The 18,612-nt window shown below is 42.7% G+C and overlaps 2 protein-coding genes and 4 pseudogenes across 3 annotated transcripts in view; 1 reads left to right on the top strand and 5 right to left on the bottom strand.

Annotated features, from left to right (window-relative positions):
- Positions 1-2,237: 2,237 nt before the first annotated feature.
- LOC128092549 (probable Rho GTPase-activating protein CG5521) lies at positions 2,238-3,131 on the bottom strand. Its single transcript, XM_052706600.1, has one exon. The coding sequence runs from the start codon at positions 2,509-2,511 to the stop codon at positions 2,308-2,310; it is 204 nt and encodes a 67-aa protein (XP_052562560.1). The 5' UTR covers positions 2,512-3,131; the 3' UTR covers positions 2,238-2,307.
- Positions 3,132-4,473: 1,342 nt separating this feature from the next.
- On the bottom strand, positions 4,474-6,835 carry LOC120428159 (guanine nucleotide-binding protein subunit beta-like protein; annotated as a pseudogene).
- Positions 6,836-6,853: 18 nt separating this feature from the next.
- LOC120428160 (guanine nucleotide-binding protein subunit beta-like protein) lies at positions 6,854-7,708 on the bottom strand (annotated as a pseudogene).
- A 321-nt stretch (positions 7,709-8,029) lies between these two features.
- LOC120428161 (glutaredoxin 3-like) lies at positions 8,030-11,688 on the bottom strand (annotated as a pseudogene).
- On the bottom strand, positions 10,655-11,662 carry LOC120428158 (tubulin alpha chain-like; annotated as a pseudogene).
- Positions 11,689-14,158: 2,470 nt separating the features above from the next.
- Positions 14,159-18,612, top strand: part of LOC120428165 (phosphoribosylformylglycinamidine synthase) — a 114,839-nt gene continuing 110,385 nt past the window's right edge. The window contains exon 1 of one of the 2 annotated variants that reach the window (XM_039593146.2): positions 14,159-14,404. In XM_039593146.2, coding sequence (XP_039449080.1) covers positions 14,333-14,404 — 72 coding nt within the window. In that variant the 5' untranslated portion in view covers positions 14,159-14,332. The remainder of the gene's footprint in view (positions 14,405-18,612) is intronic. The other variant, XM_039593145.2, reaches the window with a different exon arrangement.

The raw sequence follows: 18,612 nt of genomic DNA, 5'->3' as shown, positions 1-18,612 counted from the left end.
CCAGTTCGCTACCCTCCCTGTGGACGTGAGCGAGAAGGAAGAGTTTGAACGACGGGAAAAGTTACCACCCATTTTTGTGAAAACATCGTCATCGGATTCGGTGCGAAAGTGGCTGACCGGGTTTATCAAATCTGGTGCTTTACGAGCTTCCATTCGCTTGTGTGCTGATGGACTCAAAATTCTGCTACCTACCAGAAAGGATTACAACTACGTTCGGGATTTCCTGAACAACACAAAGATTGAATACTACAGCCATGACGATCCAGGTAAACGCCCCATGAAACAGGTCCTCCGTGGTCTGTACGACATGGATGTGAGTGTGCTGAAAGAAGAGCTCAAAACTCTTAAGTTGAACGTGATCGAAGTCTTCAAGATGACGAGACACAACAAGGACATCAAGTATCGTGATCAACTGTACCTGGTTCATCTCGAGAGAGGATCGACAACGCCGTCTGAGCTGAAAGCAGTTCGGGCAATTTTCAACATCATCGTGACTTGGGAACGTTATCGTCCAGTGCACCGTGACGTGACGCAGTGTTCGAACTGTTTGCAGTTTGGACATGGTGGAAGGAACTGTTTCATCAAGAGTCGTTGTGCAACCTGCGGAGGTGAGCACAAAACTCAAGCTTGCGAAACAATCAACGAGAACATTGAAGCCAAATGCTTCAATTGCGGCGGCGGCCATTCTACCAAGAATCGAAGCTGCCCAAAACGTGCTGAGTTTGTGAAAATTCGGCACCAAGCGACGACGAGGCACCAACCAAATCGTCGCAAAACACCACCAACTTTCACGGACGTGGATTTTCCTGCTTTGGCCTCATCTGGAGCGGGATCTGTTCGAGTGGTTCCAAATCTGCAGCCATTTCCGTTGAATCAGCGGCAAAGAGTTGCAGAGCATACAACACCTCCAGGCTTCAGTCAGCAACCGAGGGAAAACCAACCAACATCAACGGATGAAGGCAGTAATGACCTGTTTTCACCACAAGAACTTCTGAACATTTTCATCGAGATGACAACAACACTGCGTGGTTGCAAAACTCGCCAGGAACAAGTAAGAACTCTTGGAGCATTCATCTTAAAATACAGTTCGTAGTTTACTCGTTCTAGTGATTTTGAATATTTCAATGAATTTACTTTTTTTAGTTTTAAGTTAGGATTAGTTGTTGAAGTGATTTTTTTTCCATTTTTACCCAAATGTATTCGATTCAAGGCAAAAATGTAAAACAATTTGAAGCAAATAAATGAATGTGAACAGTTAATAAGAAAACGAAAAATATAACAAAGATGAAGAGCATGTAGCCATACCACTTAGAATGTAAATGAAATGTAATTATTATAAGAAAGTTCAATAAAGACATATTTAATTTCAAAAAAAAACTTCTAGGTTCCGACGTCGTTCATCTGTCATCTCTCGGATGAGAGCGAAGAGCCCAGCGGCGAAGTTCTGGTAGCGCTGCAGTGCGCCCAGAAACTCAGGTCCGGTTCGTGACAACACTACCTTAAGTCTGAGCCACTGTAATTCTAGGCAACCGCTACATAGGTCATCCTTGTGGCCCTGTTGGTTATCACATCAAATCACGTGCAAAATGCATTTTTTGACAGCCGCCGGTCGCGTTACGAAATGTGAATGTGGGTATGCGCGCGTGCAAGAGAATATGTTGGTGTGCGTACACAGCGAAAATTCCGATGGTAAAATCGCATGCAAAAGCATGCACATCACCTTTGAATGTACTCTTAAAATCGTGTAATATTACGCAATGCCCATTTTGAGCTCAGGGATAGATATCGAATAGGTTCCTTTGGCTAGAAATGTCAATCCAAACATAAACAAACCATTTTTTTTTAATTTGATTTATTGCAGTGACTTTTTTGTTTGTTCCGGTGGCGATCAGAAATCAGCTGCAGCCAGCGGGCATTTCCGGTTGTAGATCCTGCTGGGTTGCCACCATCACTGGCCGTGACCGTACTCTACGACGAAATGGGACTGAAAATGGGCGCGGTAAACTCCTCGAAGATACGGTTCGAATCGTCTCCCGTGCCGAATGTCGAGTTGTGTTTGTCCACGGACGGTGAGATCGGACAAAGGGCGTTAGTTCTCGGTACAGGATCTCCACGTAGCTGCGAAAAGAAAGATCATAGAATCTAGCTTTTTTCAACTTTAATTATGAATACTCACTTCTACTCTGGTCTACTCTGATACAGCGAGAGGGACGTCCGCTTGGCGCGACTCGTGTTGATGGCCGAAATGCGTACAAAGCTCGCCGAACCGGAACAACAAATGACGACTTCGTCCGACAGCGGGCCAAACTACGGAACGTCCGGCTTCTTGTTCACCGTCATCCGGGACAGGCTGCTCTTGAGCGGATAAATCACGATCAACACGTCGCGAAACTCCGTCGGCAGAATGTCCTGCCGGTAGTCACGGTTGTGTTCGCTCTCCATAATGTAGACCTCGTCGTTGCCGAGGTGCCGCGTCTTGTAAAGGATGAACTCCGGAGTGTCGGACGGCATGCAGTGGTAGAAAACCTCTAGGAATGAAGCGGTGTAGTACGGCGCAGTTTGGCCACCACCCTACCGACAACCGCCCTAAAACCCGTCGTGCGACTCCATCTCGACCTCCTAGCCTAGCGCCGATACGAACATCTCATACGTGCATCTCAGGACGTGTACCAGATGTACTGCAGCAGGTCGCCCTGCTGGTCCAAATCTGAGGAAGGGTCTTTCGCCACCGGCAGGTAATGGACCGGCCTAAGGGTGTGTCAAAGGGGTGCGATTGCTAGTCCCACCGTGGACATCATAGGATTGATAAAAGCGACAGTCCCGGCAAAGATGCGGTTCGAACCGCCTCCCGTGCGGCATGTTGAGTTGTGTTTGTCCACGGACGGCGAACTTAACGACGAACTTCTCCAGCTGCGATCCGCACCTGTTAAATTACACGCAGTTGAAATGTGAGTCCTTGCACTGCGTCAACATCTCCTACTGCGCATCTTCCTCAATCTTGAGCAGCTCTTGGCCATACTTTTGCACCAGTACCAGCCTATTCTTGCGTCCGATTCTACGCGTCCGTATAGTAATAGATCGCGCCCTGCGGCGGCACATCCTGCTCGGAATCGGAACGCCTACACAGAAAAAAAAACCGGTAAATTTACATCATTTATGATATACCAAAAGTGCACGTCATTAATGATGCTAATTTACATCAACTTCATTTTAAATTTACATGCCATCCGATTTAATTGTGTAAGCATAAGCATAGGTGCCCACCCGCAGTTGCTACTCCGTTATTGACCAGGACCTCCAGAAGTTACATCGACGAGCCGTGGAAGATAAGTGGGTGCTATCTTTCCTCGCTTCGCAACTTCTCAAAGGCCCCTATCATGCTGATCAATACCGGCGCCGGCCACGACCAGTGGTAGGGTCACGGGGAAGTGGATGGGAATGTTAGTCCGATACTTGAGTGATAGAGACCGCCCAATCGACTGCTTCTCCGACAAAGTATCACATGAGTTTTGAGGGGGTTAGTAGATGGGTATGAGGTCAGGATTCACGAGTGGCAGTGATGTGACCATGAGCATTTTGTTTATCGGTTGAAATTTTTAAATCTTAGGTAGCCGGCTGCGGAAAGATAGATAATTGATTATTTAAAATGGTTTATTTTTATCGAACGCGTGCCAGCCGAGCATTAGTGCTATGGGCTGGACTTATCAGTATAATTTTACTGTTTTTACAATTTAGAGAACGCGAGCAAATTTCAAAAATAGTAAATAAATGACGCTTTACTCTTCATATAATCGATAGTTTGATGAGTAATTACTAAAACTGAAAGTTGGAATAAATTTTAACGATCATTTACGACGAAAATTATCGCGAAAAATCCGGACTGTGCGTCCCAAGAAGCACTGCACTTATGAAGGCATTATTGAATTTTTATGACCAATTACCCCATGCACACAAACAGCGACACAGAAGAGACGAAAATTATCGCGAAAAAACAAGACTGCGCGTCCCCAGAAGCACTGCACTTATGAAGGCATTATTCAATTATAATGACCAATCACTCCATGCACACAAACAGCGACACAAAAGAGACGAAAATTATCGCGAAAAAACAAGACTGCGCGTCCCCAGAAGCACTGCACTTATGAAGGCATTATTCAATTATAATGACCAATCACCCCATGCACACAAACAGCGACACAAAAGAGACGAAAATTATCGCGAAAAAACAAGACTGCGCGTCCCCAGAAGCACTGCACTTATCCATGCCATCCGATTTAATTGTGTAGAACAAAAAGCGTTTTGAAAACATGTAAATTTCCGATGAAATCTACGTAAATTTACCAAGGTTTAAATTTTTTTTAACTCCGTTGAATTTTAAATCCGATGTAAATTTCAAATACTTTTATGGCCAAAATGTAGTGTGAAAGATTACTCTTTTGTTATCCTTTCTAATCAATTCAAGCATATGATTCCATTGAAATAATGCATATTATTGATCAGATAAACAAAAAAGAATCATTTCAAACTAAAGGCAATCAAAAGCTTTAAAAAATAGTATGGGATTTTCAATTCAACGGAGTTATACAAAATGCCACAAAATGCATACTTGTTTGACATAAATTCAGATTGTGATTTTAGCTCTGCGGTTTTCACTCAGAAAAAATACCTACAGTTAAGCATCGTGCAATCGTGCACCTTGCACCTTTAGCCGAATACTCATCTCGATCAACTATCACTTCAGGCTCGAACTGTAGAACTGGTGATAAAGTCGAACACGGACGGCTCGACCGCAGATTGACGTCGCGCAGCAAAATACTTTCACTTACGCTCGAACGAGAGCTGAAATAATCCACAACATCATTTCTGCCATCGGTTTTTATGCCACTAAAAAAAGTCTTCTCACCTGTGGAGGCGGAGAGCCTCTGGTCACTGTAAGGCCGTCGTTGCAGTTGTTGCGTCCTGTTGCGTCAATCCAGCGATCGACCAAATTCAAATCTCTTTTGACGTTCCTGGATGGGCTGAATGGATCAGTGGCTTTGTCGAGCTCTATAAAAAAAGTATAAATTTATACTCCACAATTGTAGCGAATTTATTACAACCTACCAGCTGCGTGTAACTCTTCTGAGCTGCTTCCGGATGGGCTGCTTTCCGGATGATGTTTCGATGTGACGACGGTTTCTAGCGTCCTCGCTTCTACGAGTAATAGGCCACGCCGCTCTTCTTCTCCTGCCGACGACTGGTGTCCCTGGATATAGTTAGAGCACACACGAATACTTCTTAGCGAGCCGACACGGACACCTGCCAGACTCGGATGATGTTGTCGGAGTAGCCGGCGTACAGGGTCTGTCCATCGGTGGACCGGGCCAGCGAAAGGCACTGCGGCAGGATGGCATTCGACGGCTTCAGTTCCTCGACCATGGTCTTGCAGGCCAGGTCCCAGATCTTAATCGACGGTCCGTAGGCGAAGCACAGCCAGTACCGGTTCAGCGAGAAGCAGAGCGCGTTGATTACATCGTTGTGCTCCAGCGAGTGCAGATATATGTCATCGTTCAAATCCCACAGGAACGCCGCCGGACGTGCACAAGGAACCGTCGGGCGACACCGAGTTGAGGTAGCCATTGTGGCCTAGATGGTCTATCTTTAGGTTGGAGTGGTTCGGCGAGAAGCGTACACAGGACACCCAGTCGGAGTGACCGTCCTCCTGGATGGTGTTCTAGCACTCGGCGAGCGTATTCCACAGCTTGATGGTCCTGTCGCGCGAGCCGGACACGATCTAACGATTGTCCACGGAAAACGCAACCGACAGGACGTCCTTGGTATGGTATTCGAAGCGGCGGGTCGACTAAATTATTTGACGGATCGTACTCTGCAGGTATGTTATCAGAATAGCAAATCTGATCAACTACCTGTGCGTGCCGGCGTCCCTCAAGGAAGCATTTTGGGTCCAATTTTATACAATATTTTTACTTCTGACTTGCCTGATTTGCCCCCAGGATGTCAGAAATCACTTTTTGCTGATGATACAAGCATCTCCGCCAAAGGTAGAAGCCTCCGTGTCATCACAAGAAGATTACAAAAAAGCTTGGATATTTTCAATTCTTATTTGAAAGAATGGAAAATTACTCCAAATGCTGCAAAAACTCAACTTATTATTTTCCCTCACAAACCAAGGGCTGATTTTCTTAAACCAAAAATTCATCACATTATAAAGATGAATGAGGTAAATTTAAAGTGGGAGGATCAAGTGAAATATCTTGGACTTGCTTTTGACAAAAACCTTACTTACAAGGATCACATTGAAAGTATCCAGGTTAAATGTAACAAATATATTAAATGTTAGTATCCACTTATAAACAGGAATTCTAGACTTTGTCTCAAGAATAAACTGTTAATTTATAAACAAATTTTCAGACCTGCCATGCTTTATGCTGTGCCGATCTGGACAAGCTGTTGCTCAACCAGGAAGAAAAAACTTCAGAGGATTCAGAACAAAATTCTGAAAATGATTCTGAAACTTCCTCCCTGGTTCAGCACCAGTGAACTTCATCAATTAGCCGAAGTCGACACTTTGGATGTTATGTCCAATAAGATAATTGATGCATTTCGACAAAAATCATTGCAGTCTTCAGCTGCATTGATCCGCTCTTTATATAGTTTATAAGTTAGTTTTAAGGTATCCCTTTTCCCTTTTGTACATGTAGGACCTCCTACATTTGAAATCACTGAATAGCGAAAGCTACAATATTTCATGAATAAATGAAAGTTGCTAGTATTTAAAATTGAGGTGAAAAGTCATCGATTGTGATTGGACACTCAATAATATTTTAACTGACATGGAAGAAAAAATGGAAGAGAAAATCAAAATAAATATAAATTAAAAAAAAAAGCGGCGGGTCGACTTGCCGGCGGCCAAGTCCCACAAACGGAGGGTCTTGTCCCAAGAGCCGGACAGGGCGTAGTTACCGTCCGAAGAAAGCACGACGTCGCTGATGAAATGCGAGTGGCCGTACAGGCGCTTCTGCGGGATGCCGTAGCTGGCGTCGTCCCGGGTCAGCTTCCACACGATCAGGGTCTTGTCGCGCGACGAGGATCATGTCCGTTTACTTGGGGTTGGTCGCGATCTGGTTGACTAAGCCGGAGTGCCAACCAGCTGGCCGCGGAGCTGCAGCGTCTCGGTCATTGTTGATTAGAGCACTTCAAACTTGGCAGCGGGATGCGTGCCGCACTCTTTTACGTTTCGTGGAGAAAAGTTGTAATCGTCCGGCATGATTCATGAAATGCTAGCTGAAACAAACGAATTATGACTATTGTAAATTATCACAAAAAGAAAACCAAAACAAACTTGCATATATCAGTCACAGCAGGTGGGAATGATGGTTGGTGATCGTTATCTTACCGGAACAGCTGAGGGATTTTTATCGAATTGAGACGAAAACGCTAAATTGTGAGAACACTCAAAACAACAAACGAATGTGGTGCAACAACAAAAAACGCAAATTTTTCTGTGTCGTGCGGTAGTGACAGCTCACGCAAAAGAATGTCGACTCAGGGTTGCTAGTAGCCCTGCTACGGTCAATTCATCTGTATTTCCTGGCGTCATAAATCTGTACATCAGCGTTAGAATGCCAAAGTATTCAGAAGAAAAATAATCAATTTTTTTTATTCATTTAAGGTCTTTGGCAGAAGAAAAATAATCAACTTGTTTTAATTTATATAAAAGGTTCTAAAAAAATGTAAATTTGATTAAATTCTAATTGGTTGAAAAAATATAGTATAAAAGCTTTTGTTGTAATCGATGGAAAATATTTTGAACCTATCTCATAACGCTAATTTACCAAAATTTACAAAAAAAAATGATTGCGTATGCTCAACTCGAGGAGAAACAAGAACTTTGGGGTCCCCGGAATTACGTTCACCTATATTTTTTTTTTGGTTTCAAGTATTTTTAAAAAGTTCTACCAAAAGGAACATAAAAAAATCTGAAATACAAAATTTTTATTAAAAAAAATCAAAATTTCATTTTTGTCAGAAAAGTACTCTTTAACGCAAAATTTATCGCTTCATTCAAAAATATAACCAATCTTACTCAATTTAAAGACCCAATTCCCATAACAAAATTTGGCTTAAAGTTTTGTCGACTCCAACAAAGGCTGCACCTATAACGTACATCACTTTGATCTGGTAAGGTACCGTTATTTGCAGTGGTCAGCTGTCAAGTTGACAACGTTGATTGTGTTTTTTGCAAAAAAAATTTCGCGGATTGCTGAAAAAATTACAAAATAATTCAATTTTTGCAACATTTAGCACTTTAGCCATCTTCGCTGCCTCCACCGTGATGAGGTAATTGTCGTCTAGCGTTGATAATTTTCAACAACTTTTTACGCACTCAACGTCTCCTTCAGCTCGCCGCCGGTCAGCAGTTCCTTTATAATGTCTAACCCACCGACGAGCACCCCCTTCACGTAATCCTGCGGATAGGTCGCCCGGTCCGAGTCGTCCGAGTACGTTTTCAGGCCCTGCGAATCCAGTTTCGTTGACGATCGCGATCAGCTGCTTGGAGAAGCCACAGCGAGGTGTGTCGCGGTCACCCTTCATGAAGATCATTACCGTTTGCCCGGTTGATGAGCGCCTTTAGCCGATCCTCCATTGACACCTCCACCAACTGATGTTGCTGCTCCGGCCAGCTTTCGACACTTGGTCGTCAGCGCGGCAATGTCCACACCATCAATCCGATCAACGGCCTTTCCCGCCTGGAAGAAGTTCACCGTCGGAACGGCATCGATCTGGTGCTTGAGCACCACCTCGAACAGTTCATCCGCCGGAACGTCCACGAACTGAACCGCGGAAAACTGCTTGGCCAGTTTCGTCATCACCGCGAGAAACTGCGTGCACTGTTCCGCCCAGTCAGCGGAAAACAACGCCACGGTTAGGGCCGGTGAGCTGATGAGTTTGGTGTACTGTTCGACACTGGTCACGATCGTGATGGCCATACTGCTGCTTCTGGAACCTATCGTAACGGAGAAAAGGGAGGAGCTGCCCGGCCGGATAATCTTTGAGGTTGATTCGGGAGGAAAAACAAGCCGTGTGCGAGCGACGAGAGTTTTCCAGACGAAATCGCAACTTTGGCGCCCTAAAAACGACAATGAAGTGGCACAAACCAAGTAAATAAGATAAGTACTTACTTTTCTTTTGATTTGATGAGGCTGACAGTACGTTGGCGATGCGACTAGACCCACTAGAAGAGCTGCGGAGGTGGATCGCTTTTTTTCACTCTGACTCCGGTTTCTTAAGATTCAGCGACTTCTACTTCGATTCCAGCTTTCCAAACAACTTCCACACAAAGTTGATTAAAAATTCCTAGTTCTGACTCCACAATCCAGCAAAGCAGTCTTGAAATCTGTCCGTCAGCATCAGCAGCGGAAACACTTTTCTTAACTGCACAAATTGTTTTTCATTCTCCAGCAGATGCAAGTGGGAATATGAATGGCTTTCTGAACACCGACCGAAAATGTCCCTAACTGCAATCGAGACTGCTTATTCAATCTTGGTAGTTGGTTAATCGACCGGAAAATAGAACAGATTCCGCGAGCATCCAAGCTGACCTGCGAGAACACAACTTTGTTTTGATTTTGCTTGCTGTCAATCCCAAACGCAGGCAAAACTTAACCAATTTTACATTGTTTGCACGTTTACGTTAAACATGTTTTAAATAAGATTCATGGTTTACATGCTTTTCGTGCATTCATATCTGTTGATTTTCATGAACGAACTCTTCGTTTACGTAAAATTCATCAAAAACATTGAATCTGATTTTAAATGTTGGCTCTTTAAGTGAAATTCAACCGTTTACATCAGATTTCAAATTTACATGAAGTGTGTTTACGTTTGAAACAATGTTTACGAGTCAGGTAAATTTACACTTTTTTTTCTGTGTACTTGCGCTCTTATCACACCACCGTTGCGCTTGATGGTCGCAATGACCATTTCCAGCGTGTGCTGTTAAGCTTACCGTCAGTTAGACGCCGCAGTGCAGCTAGTACGGCCGAATCTGGAACAGGCCCGATGTGCAGATCGTGGTCAACTCAATCGGGCCGCGCGCGGCGTTCAGTTTCTGCAGCTGGTGCAACTAATCGATCGATATTCTCGCTTCAGATGGTGGCCTTTGTAGTACGGTTCATAGCCAAATCGTAGCTAAACTGAGAATTTCCGCGTGTAGTTCTAACGTTGGCCGGAACTTATTTCCCGTACCGTGCTTGTCTCCGCCGTGTTGTACTCGACACGCTCACCAAATGATTTGCTTCGATTGGTGATATGCTCTCGATCAGAATGTTACCACCAGAATGGCCACTCAGCAGAAGAACCTGTAGCGAAAAATCAAGCATTAGCAAAATGTCAATCCTTTCTACAAGTCAACTTACATGTGGCCGGAGCCACCCGCACGGCATCCGTCATGCAGATCCGCTGGGGTATCAGTCGATGAACTGTCGCATTTAATCATTTGGTTGTCCGGCTTAAAGCAAGCGTGGGTGTTCTCAACGACGGAGAGATGCTCGTTGGTGACATTCTCGGTAGATTCTCGGGCACGGCCCAAAGTTGATCTGGAACCCGATCAAATCGACTTGTAGGGCACCATCGAAGCGGGATGAGACAGTGTTCAAGGACATGATGATGATGAAGGAGGTGTTCGGGGATCGGTCAGATCAACGTTTACAACAACAGTCGAGACTTGCGGGCCGGGTGAACTGCAAACTCCAGCTTGAACCTCTAGCCGTACTCGACAAACATACGATCAGCGGGGTGATTCCAGATTCGGTGCCACCGAGGAACGGGTGGAAGATCATGGAGCCTTGCTGGTGCATTGGTTGGTTAGCCAGCAGATGTGGTCCAGCACAACGTCGACGATCTCCTTGCCGATGGTGTAGTGGCCACGGTCGTAGTTGTCTGCGGCATCTTCCTTGCTAGTGATCAGCTGCTCCGTCTGTGACAGCTGGTGGTGCGTTCCGATGCAGACTTCGTCCACCACGGGCTGTTCCAGATCGACGAACTAGACACGCGACTGCCAACTGTTGGATTGTCTGCCAGGTTGGTTCTTGGCGGATGATCTGCAAGTAATAATGAGTATTTTAAGAGCTGTTTGATAAATTATAGGAAAACACTTACATGTACAGATGTTTTTCTCCCGCTAGTACGTTTTCATCCACATATTTGCTGACTTTTCGTTCCTCGAGGGTGAAATGACCTATTCCCTGCTCTGTCCCTCTTCAACGCTGATATCAAAACTGGATGCCTTTGTTGTCGGAAATGCTGTTGGATTTGGAATTGAATTAATTTTCTTTGTGTTTCTCTCGTTGAGTGAAGCCATTATCTGCTGACATCGCTTCAACAAAATTGAATTCGAGCGTCGAATGTCGTGTTGCACAAACTAACCCGGGTGACTTCCGCCACCGCCAGTGAACTTCCTCGATCGTAATCAACTGTTTAAGGGGCTTGGATTACCTGTTTGCTTGATGCTGAAAAGAAAAGAAATTGTTACTGAAGTCAAACTAAGTATGACGCCTACGTTAACTTCGTATTATTTTCGGAAATGTTCCGGTTCCGGTGAAACTCTGAGTTATGTACCAAGTTCGATACAGTAGCAGCTTTCGGTCAGCTTCAACTCCATCAGAACTTTCTTCGCCTTACACTAAGTCTTACATTTTATTTTTTTGAAATTAAATATGTTGTTCGGCCAGGGGGCCGACTCAGAAAACTGCGGACGACCCACCATTTCTTTTCAGGTTCCAGGATCCCATCGATGCAGCAGCGGACAACTCCAGCGGACGGTAAGTAGTGGCGGACCAGACTTCCAGGTAAGTAAAACTCAAGGGTTTCAGGTGCTCCGAGAGAGGCAACTTGCCTTCTCGGAGGTTGGATTAGAAGAGATCGTTTATTTTCACTTTTGCTTACAGGTTAATTATCACAGATTGAATTCGTAACAAATAACAATACTGCCCTACGTTGTGTTTGTTTTGTGTGGAGTGACAATGAGTTATTAACCACATTGCTTTGGCGAGGGGTGCTTTGTTTACTTAGAATTACACCGTGGAACACTAGAGACGTTAGGGTTCCAACATATGTCTTTATTGAATATTCTTATAATAATTACATTTGTTTTACATGCTAAGTGGTATGGCCTAATGCTCTTCATCTTTGTTGTATTTTTCGTTTTATTATGAACTGATCACATTTATTTTATTTACTTCAAATTGTTTTACATTATTGCATTGAATCGAATACATTTGGGTAAAAAGAAAAAAAATCACTTTAACAACTAATCCTAACTTAAAACTAAAAAAAAAAATTCATTGAAATATTCAAAATCACTAGAACGAGTAAACTACGAACTGTATTTTAAGATGAATGCTCCAAGAGTTCTTACTTGTTCCTGACGAGTTTTGCAACCACGCAGTGTTGTTGTCATCTCGATGAAAATGTTCAAAAATTCCTGTGGTGAAAACAGGTCACTACTGCCTTCACCCGTTGATGTTGGTTGGTTTTTCCTCGGTTGCTGACTGAAGCCAGGAGGTGTTGTATTCTCTGCAACTTTTTGCCGCTGATTCAACGGCAATGGCTGCAGATTTGGAGCCACTCGAACAGATCCCGCTCCAGGTGACGCCAAAGCAGGAAAATCCACGTCCGTGAAAGTTGGTGGTGTTTTGCGACGATTTGGTTGGTGCCTCGTCGTCGCTTGCTGCCGAATTTTCACAAACTCAGCACGTTTTGGGCAGCTTCGATTCTTGGTCGAATGGTTGCCGCCGCAATTGAAGCATTTGGCTTCGATGTTCTCGTTGATTGTTTCGCAAGCTTGAGTTTTGTGCTCACCTCCGCAGGTTGCACAACGACTCTTGATGAAACAGTTCCTTCCATCATGTACAAACTGCAAGCAGTTCGAACATTGCGTCACATCACGGTGCACTGGACGATAACGTTCCCAAGTCACGATGATGTTGAAAATTGCCCGAACTGCCTTCAGCTCAGACGGCGTTGTCGATCCTTTCTCGAGATGAACCAGGTACAGCTGATCACGATACTTGATGTCCTTGTTGTGTCTCGTCATCTTGAAGACTTCGATTACGTTCAACTTCAGAGTATTGAGCTCTTCTTTCAGCACACTCACATCCATGTCGTACAGACCTCGGAGGACCTGTTTCATGGGGCGTTTACCTGGATCGTCATGGCTGTAGTATTCAATCTTTGTGTTGTTCAGGAAATCCCGAACGTAGTTGTAATCCTTTCTGGTAGGTAGCAGAATTTTGAGTCCATCAGCACACAAGCGAATGGAAGCTCGTAAAGCACCAGATTTGATAAACCCGGTCAGCCACTTTCGCACCGAATCCGATGACGATGTTTTCACAAAAATGGGTGGCAACTTTTCCCGTCGTTCAAATTTTTCCTTCTCGCTCACGTCCACAGGGAGGGTAGCGAACTGGTTTCCAGACAATTTTTGAGCGTCCTTGCTCAAACTGCCTGGCTTTGCAGGTAGCGCTTCGGCATTCTTTAGCTTCTTCAAATCTGCCGATCCTGCTGGTGAGGACCGCCTCTTTTTCTTGCCGTGAGGCATTTTTGCACTTTTTAAGCACTTTTCAGGAGCTAATATTCAGGAGTACCTCACTGATCGGTGTTCCACAAGGGAATGACTAAGTCTTACACTTTCTTAGCACCCTGAGCGGCTGCATTTAGCCACAAAACAATCTAAATTTTGCCGCCAGGCTCTTTAATTCGACAAATCTTAGCACTTTGTTTTGATTTGATTGCGGATGAGAGTAACTTTTGACAACTCAACAGTAGACATGACGCGAATGCGATATTCAATAAAAATATTGTTAATATTACACAATTTGGGTGTAAGGGATGTTAGGCAAAAATGCAAAGTGGCGTTCTGTAAAAAATGTGTAATATTACATAAAAATGGTTACACAAAGCAATTTTACACGCAGTTGTTTTACCACTTTTTTTGCTGTGTATGCAAACAAAACTATTTTTTTAACAGTTTGGACCCGAAGCCTGATTTTTCTGTAACATTCTTATTGGAATTCCATATAAACAGTAACTGGGATTGCATGCACCGTCTTAACTGGTACTGGCGATGCCCGTTTATCGCCCGCAGCCCCCCGAAAATTAGTCTGGGAGTATGTAATGGAAGCAAAGTTGTGTTATCAATAGTGATAGACGCATGGCAACAGTTAGCAGTTTAATGATTACTAGATGTTCCCATGAACCAGTTAAACTATAACTTCAAACTATCATTTGAGTTACATTTGCCGGAGTACACGTTCACCGTTGGATCATAGGAATGGAGATAATCAGGTTGTTTTGTCCGGTCGAAGAAACCAAACGGCAGAAGTACCTTCGAAATTTCAAAAAGGTAATGAAAATTATTCGTCAAGATTATGTAGACTACTAACAATTCTCTTACATACTAGATATTATTTCTATTGTACAGACTTTTTCGTAGTTCCGGTTTAGACATGTCGAAATGTATATGAATTTTCATTATAAAAGCGCATCATAGTGGCGAATTTTTTAAATAATTTGTCGTTTATGCAGTTATTCTAAAAAGTGGTGAATATCTAAGAGTACGGTTTGGTTCATGAATACAATTCCAGAGTTTTTTTTTTTTAAAAAAAAGGACCAATAAACTATTGTCTTTCATATGTTTATAGGACCTAATAAAAAAACTCTAGAATTGCGTATTTCTGAAAATAATGCTGCTGACTCCCAGTCACGGCGTTCTCACAGGATTCTTGCAGAATTCTAACAGAGCGAAAATATTCTTACTAGAACACTGCCATCATCCTACCAGATCTTTGTAAGAATTCTCAAAGAATTCTAGCTCAAATGCAATAACCGGTTCTAGCAGGAACTGCGAAATTAACCGGTTTTGTAAGAATCCTGATCAGGCCCGTATCCAGGATTTTTCAATGGGGGGTGTTTTCATCCATAGAGCTTTCTAAGCCCGCTCTCACACACACTAGCACACCATTTGTTTTGCTGGCTGGTACAAAATTTAACCTCACTTTTTTGTGTACGTACACGCAATACATGCGCACGTAGATAACTCTATAGAGCTAACTAACAGGATATCGTTGCCAAATAAAATTACTATTACTATTACTATTTATGACGTTTCGCGTACGCACACTAGCGCACCATTTGATTTTGCTGGCCGGACAAAATTTAACCTCACTTTTTTCGTGTACGTACACGCAATACATGCGCACGTAAAAAACTCTATAGGGCGTTAGGGGTGTATGTGTGTGATAGGATGTGCGTATAAGTCAACAAAAGCGTACCATACAAATTCACTTGTTGTCTTCAGATTTTTTTTTAAATAACCCAAACATCTAAACTGTCGGAGTTTTTTTCTTTGTATAATTTGTCATGAACATTATAATACAGTAACATACCAACCAACAATTAATTTGTTTCAATGCTCAGTCATATTACAACAAAACATTTTAGAATCATTCACATTGCAGAGAACAATTTGTAGAGTAAAAGCTGCCCAAACAACTGCTTATGGGTCGCTTCACGTGATGCGGCACACCACTCGAAATCGAAATTTGGCGGAGCTGTTTATACAATCTAAACATGCAAAAATACCGAATTTCATCAAAATCGGACCATCCCCACTTTTCTGGCACCGTCCCAACTATGAATACAAAGAGACGAAGTGTTCCTTTTAATTCCGCTATATATTTTTAATATCTTGACAGATACGTATTTCGACTAGTCGAGAACAGAACACTGATGAAGTCCATGGCTTTCTACCTAAGGTACTCGCGATTGAGTGTGTAGTAGTGCGGTTGTCAAAATCGTTATCTCTGACTCTCTCACTCCACTGACACTGACATTGTTTATGTTTTGGTTTTCCTGGCACGGTCCATTGTTCGTTTGTTATTGTTTTGGTTTTAGTGGCACGGAGCCATGCACTCACACTAATGCAAAGTAAGATCGCGAGTACCTTTGATATACAGCCTTGGATGAAGTCTGTAGTAGACGAAATACGTATCTGTCAAGATATAAGGCTTTCTAGGCCCAGTGAAAAAAATATAATTTAACTCAAAAATGACGAACTCCTCGTCACAGTGTCCTGATGCAAACAATGATCGAGCTGTAGCTGTCACAGCCCTGCGAAGTATGTTGGCTGACATTTCGGGCAGTCAGTCAAAAAAACCAGCTAGAAGTCGCCTGACAAAAAACTTTTGCTAGAAAGAGATAAGAATCCTGATGCAAACAAACGTCCAGCTGTAATGTAAACATACTTTGAATGTATTGGTAAATTTCTGACTAGAAAGCCTTATTAAAAATATATAGCGGAATTAAAAGGAACAACTCGTCTCTTTGTATTCATAGTAATGCATTCTGCTAAAACGCTCAACCAAACCACAACCGTCCCAACGTTTTACGATTTTTATTTTTTTCAAAAAACCTTAGTTTCAAATTGCCATATCTTGGAATATATAGAGCTGGGTGATGAATAGAGAGAATGTGTAACGTGATTTTAGAATGATCCCACTTTGTTTACATCTACAAAGTAGGAGACTGTTCAAGCGCAAGCATGGCTTTTTTCTTACTGGTAAATGAGCTGTTTTATAATCAGTAGTCAAAAATCAAATTATTTGCTCTACAGCATTGCCTTGGCGTTCTCGATTATGAGATTCCTACTCAAAACTAGGTGTCCGATGGCTTGATTGTTGAGGCAATTGCAAACCTCTTTTTACACCTAAGCTTCCATCCACCCCGGGGTTCGAACTGACGATTGTGAGTCCAACTGCCTACCAGCGACTCCACCGAGGTAGGACCCAGGGAGACGACTCCTACACCTGGACTGAGCTAACGACCTAACCTCTAGGTTAGACCGGGGCCAACATTTACTTCCCTGTCCGACGGAAGGCGTGATCAGACAAATCTCGTCTCAAAATTTGCCACCGGGACCTTCTGGGATCAAACCCAGGCCGACTGGGTGAAAGGCAACCACGCTTACCCCTACCCGATAATCAGTAGTATGTGTTTTATTTTGTCTAGTTTTTGACATTTTTGCTAGAAAATTGTCGCGTTTCGATCGGTTAGAAGAGATTTTTCTTTTTTACGGGTGACGAAAACTGCGGCCAGAGTGTCATTTTGCGATGTCGCAGATAAACTCCCTGGCTGATTTTGGAATCCTGCAGCTCTTCCTGGTCCAGCGAAAAAACATCGTTAATTCTAGCAAAGTTGATCCAACAAATAGAGAAGATTTTCACAAAACCAGGTTTTCAAACGGAATCAAACAATAAAGACAGCTTCTGGATGGATATAACCGCATCGACTCCATAAACAACTTCCATTCATAACCATAAAAAATGACGATCTCGCCTTCAACTTTCTTAAGATTTCTTGACTTCAACTCCAGGTTCTCAAAAGCCACACATTTTTCATTCTTGCAAAAAAAAAAAAACAATTTTTATTGATCGATAACAATACTCTCTACTTTTGGCGAACAGTAAATTGGTTCCACTTTGACAGTTCAAAATTGAGGCCGTTTTGCGAACCACTATTCAGCACCCAGATATAGAGCAAAACTCGACTGCAGTTTTTAAATGAAACACTGAATTTGATGGCGTGTTCAGATTTTCTATTGGAATATAACATTGGTGCACTTTTCGCAATTGAATACTTTAGATGCATTTTTCTCAATACATATGCAGTTTAATTTCAAATAAAACAAAATCATCGTGTTTCTTAGACGATTTTACATGGAAATCAGCTTTTTAATTGTTGGGCAAGTTAAAATCTCTTGGGATATCGAATTTATAAACTAGCAGTAGCAGAATCTATCTACATCCATCCCAGCATTTTCTCAATTCTCGACTTTTAGAGCAACACATGTCTTATGGTGAGAAACATTGGAAAGTGATAAACATTGAATAAAGAAGATAATTTGCGAAAAAATTGTGCACTGTATTCCGCCGGGGAATTGAACCCCGTTCTATCTCATACCGTGAGAACGCATCACCGATCTGCCAACGGAACCAAACCACCGTGCTGAGAGGCGACCTCTTAGAACGTGATCTGTTTCTACTGGGTAATCGTATGACATTTGTTCCATGTCTCCGACGCAACCCGGCGGAATACAGTGCACATTTTTTTCGCTAATTATCTTCTTTATTCAATGTTTATCACTTTCCAATATTTCTCACCATGAGACATGTGTTGCTCTAATTTATACGGTTACCCTCCTTCTGGGTCAAAACTCAAAATTACTCTCGACTTTTTTTTATTAGGTCCTTTCAACATATGAAAGACAATAGCTTATAGGACCTTTTCAAAAAAAAAACTCTGGAATTGCTCAAAATGCAGCAATGTTCGATTCCTATAGAAATTCTGAAGAAGCCATTCAATTCAGCGTCAAATTTCTTTTAAATATAACAATCGAATTATGCTCTTTAATTTTTTATTTTAAAAATATGGCAATTTAAAAACTAAAGTTTAAAAAAAATCGTGAAACTTTGGAGTGATGCTAAAAAGACGGGGGTGTCCAATTTTGCTAAAATTTGAGATTCTTGCATATTTTGATAGTATAAAAAGCTCCGC

This window comes from Culex pipiens, chromosome 1, assembly GCF_016801865.2.
Source record: "Culex pipiens pallens isolate TS chromosome 1, TS_CPP_V2, whole genome shotgun sequence".
NCBI lineage: Eukaryota > Metazoa > Arthropoda > Insecta > Diptera > Culicidae > Culex > Culex pipiens.
The sequence above is the reverse complement of the archived record's forward strand: the minus strand, read 5'-3'. Positions and strand labels throughout refer to the sequence as shown.

Bases quoted from the DNA above. Each gene is read 5' to 3' on its own strand.
- LOC128092549 (XM_052706600.1), bottom strand. From the start codon at position 2,511: ATGCCGTCCGACACTCCGGAGTTCATCCTTTACAAGACGCGGCACCTC.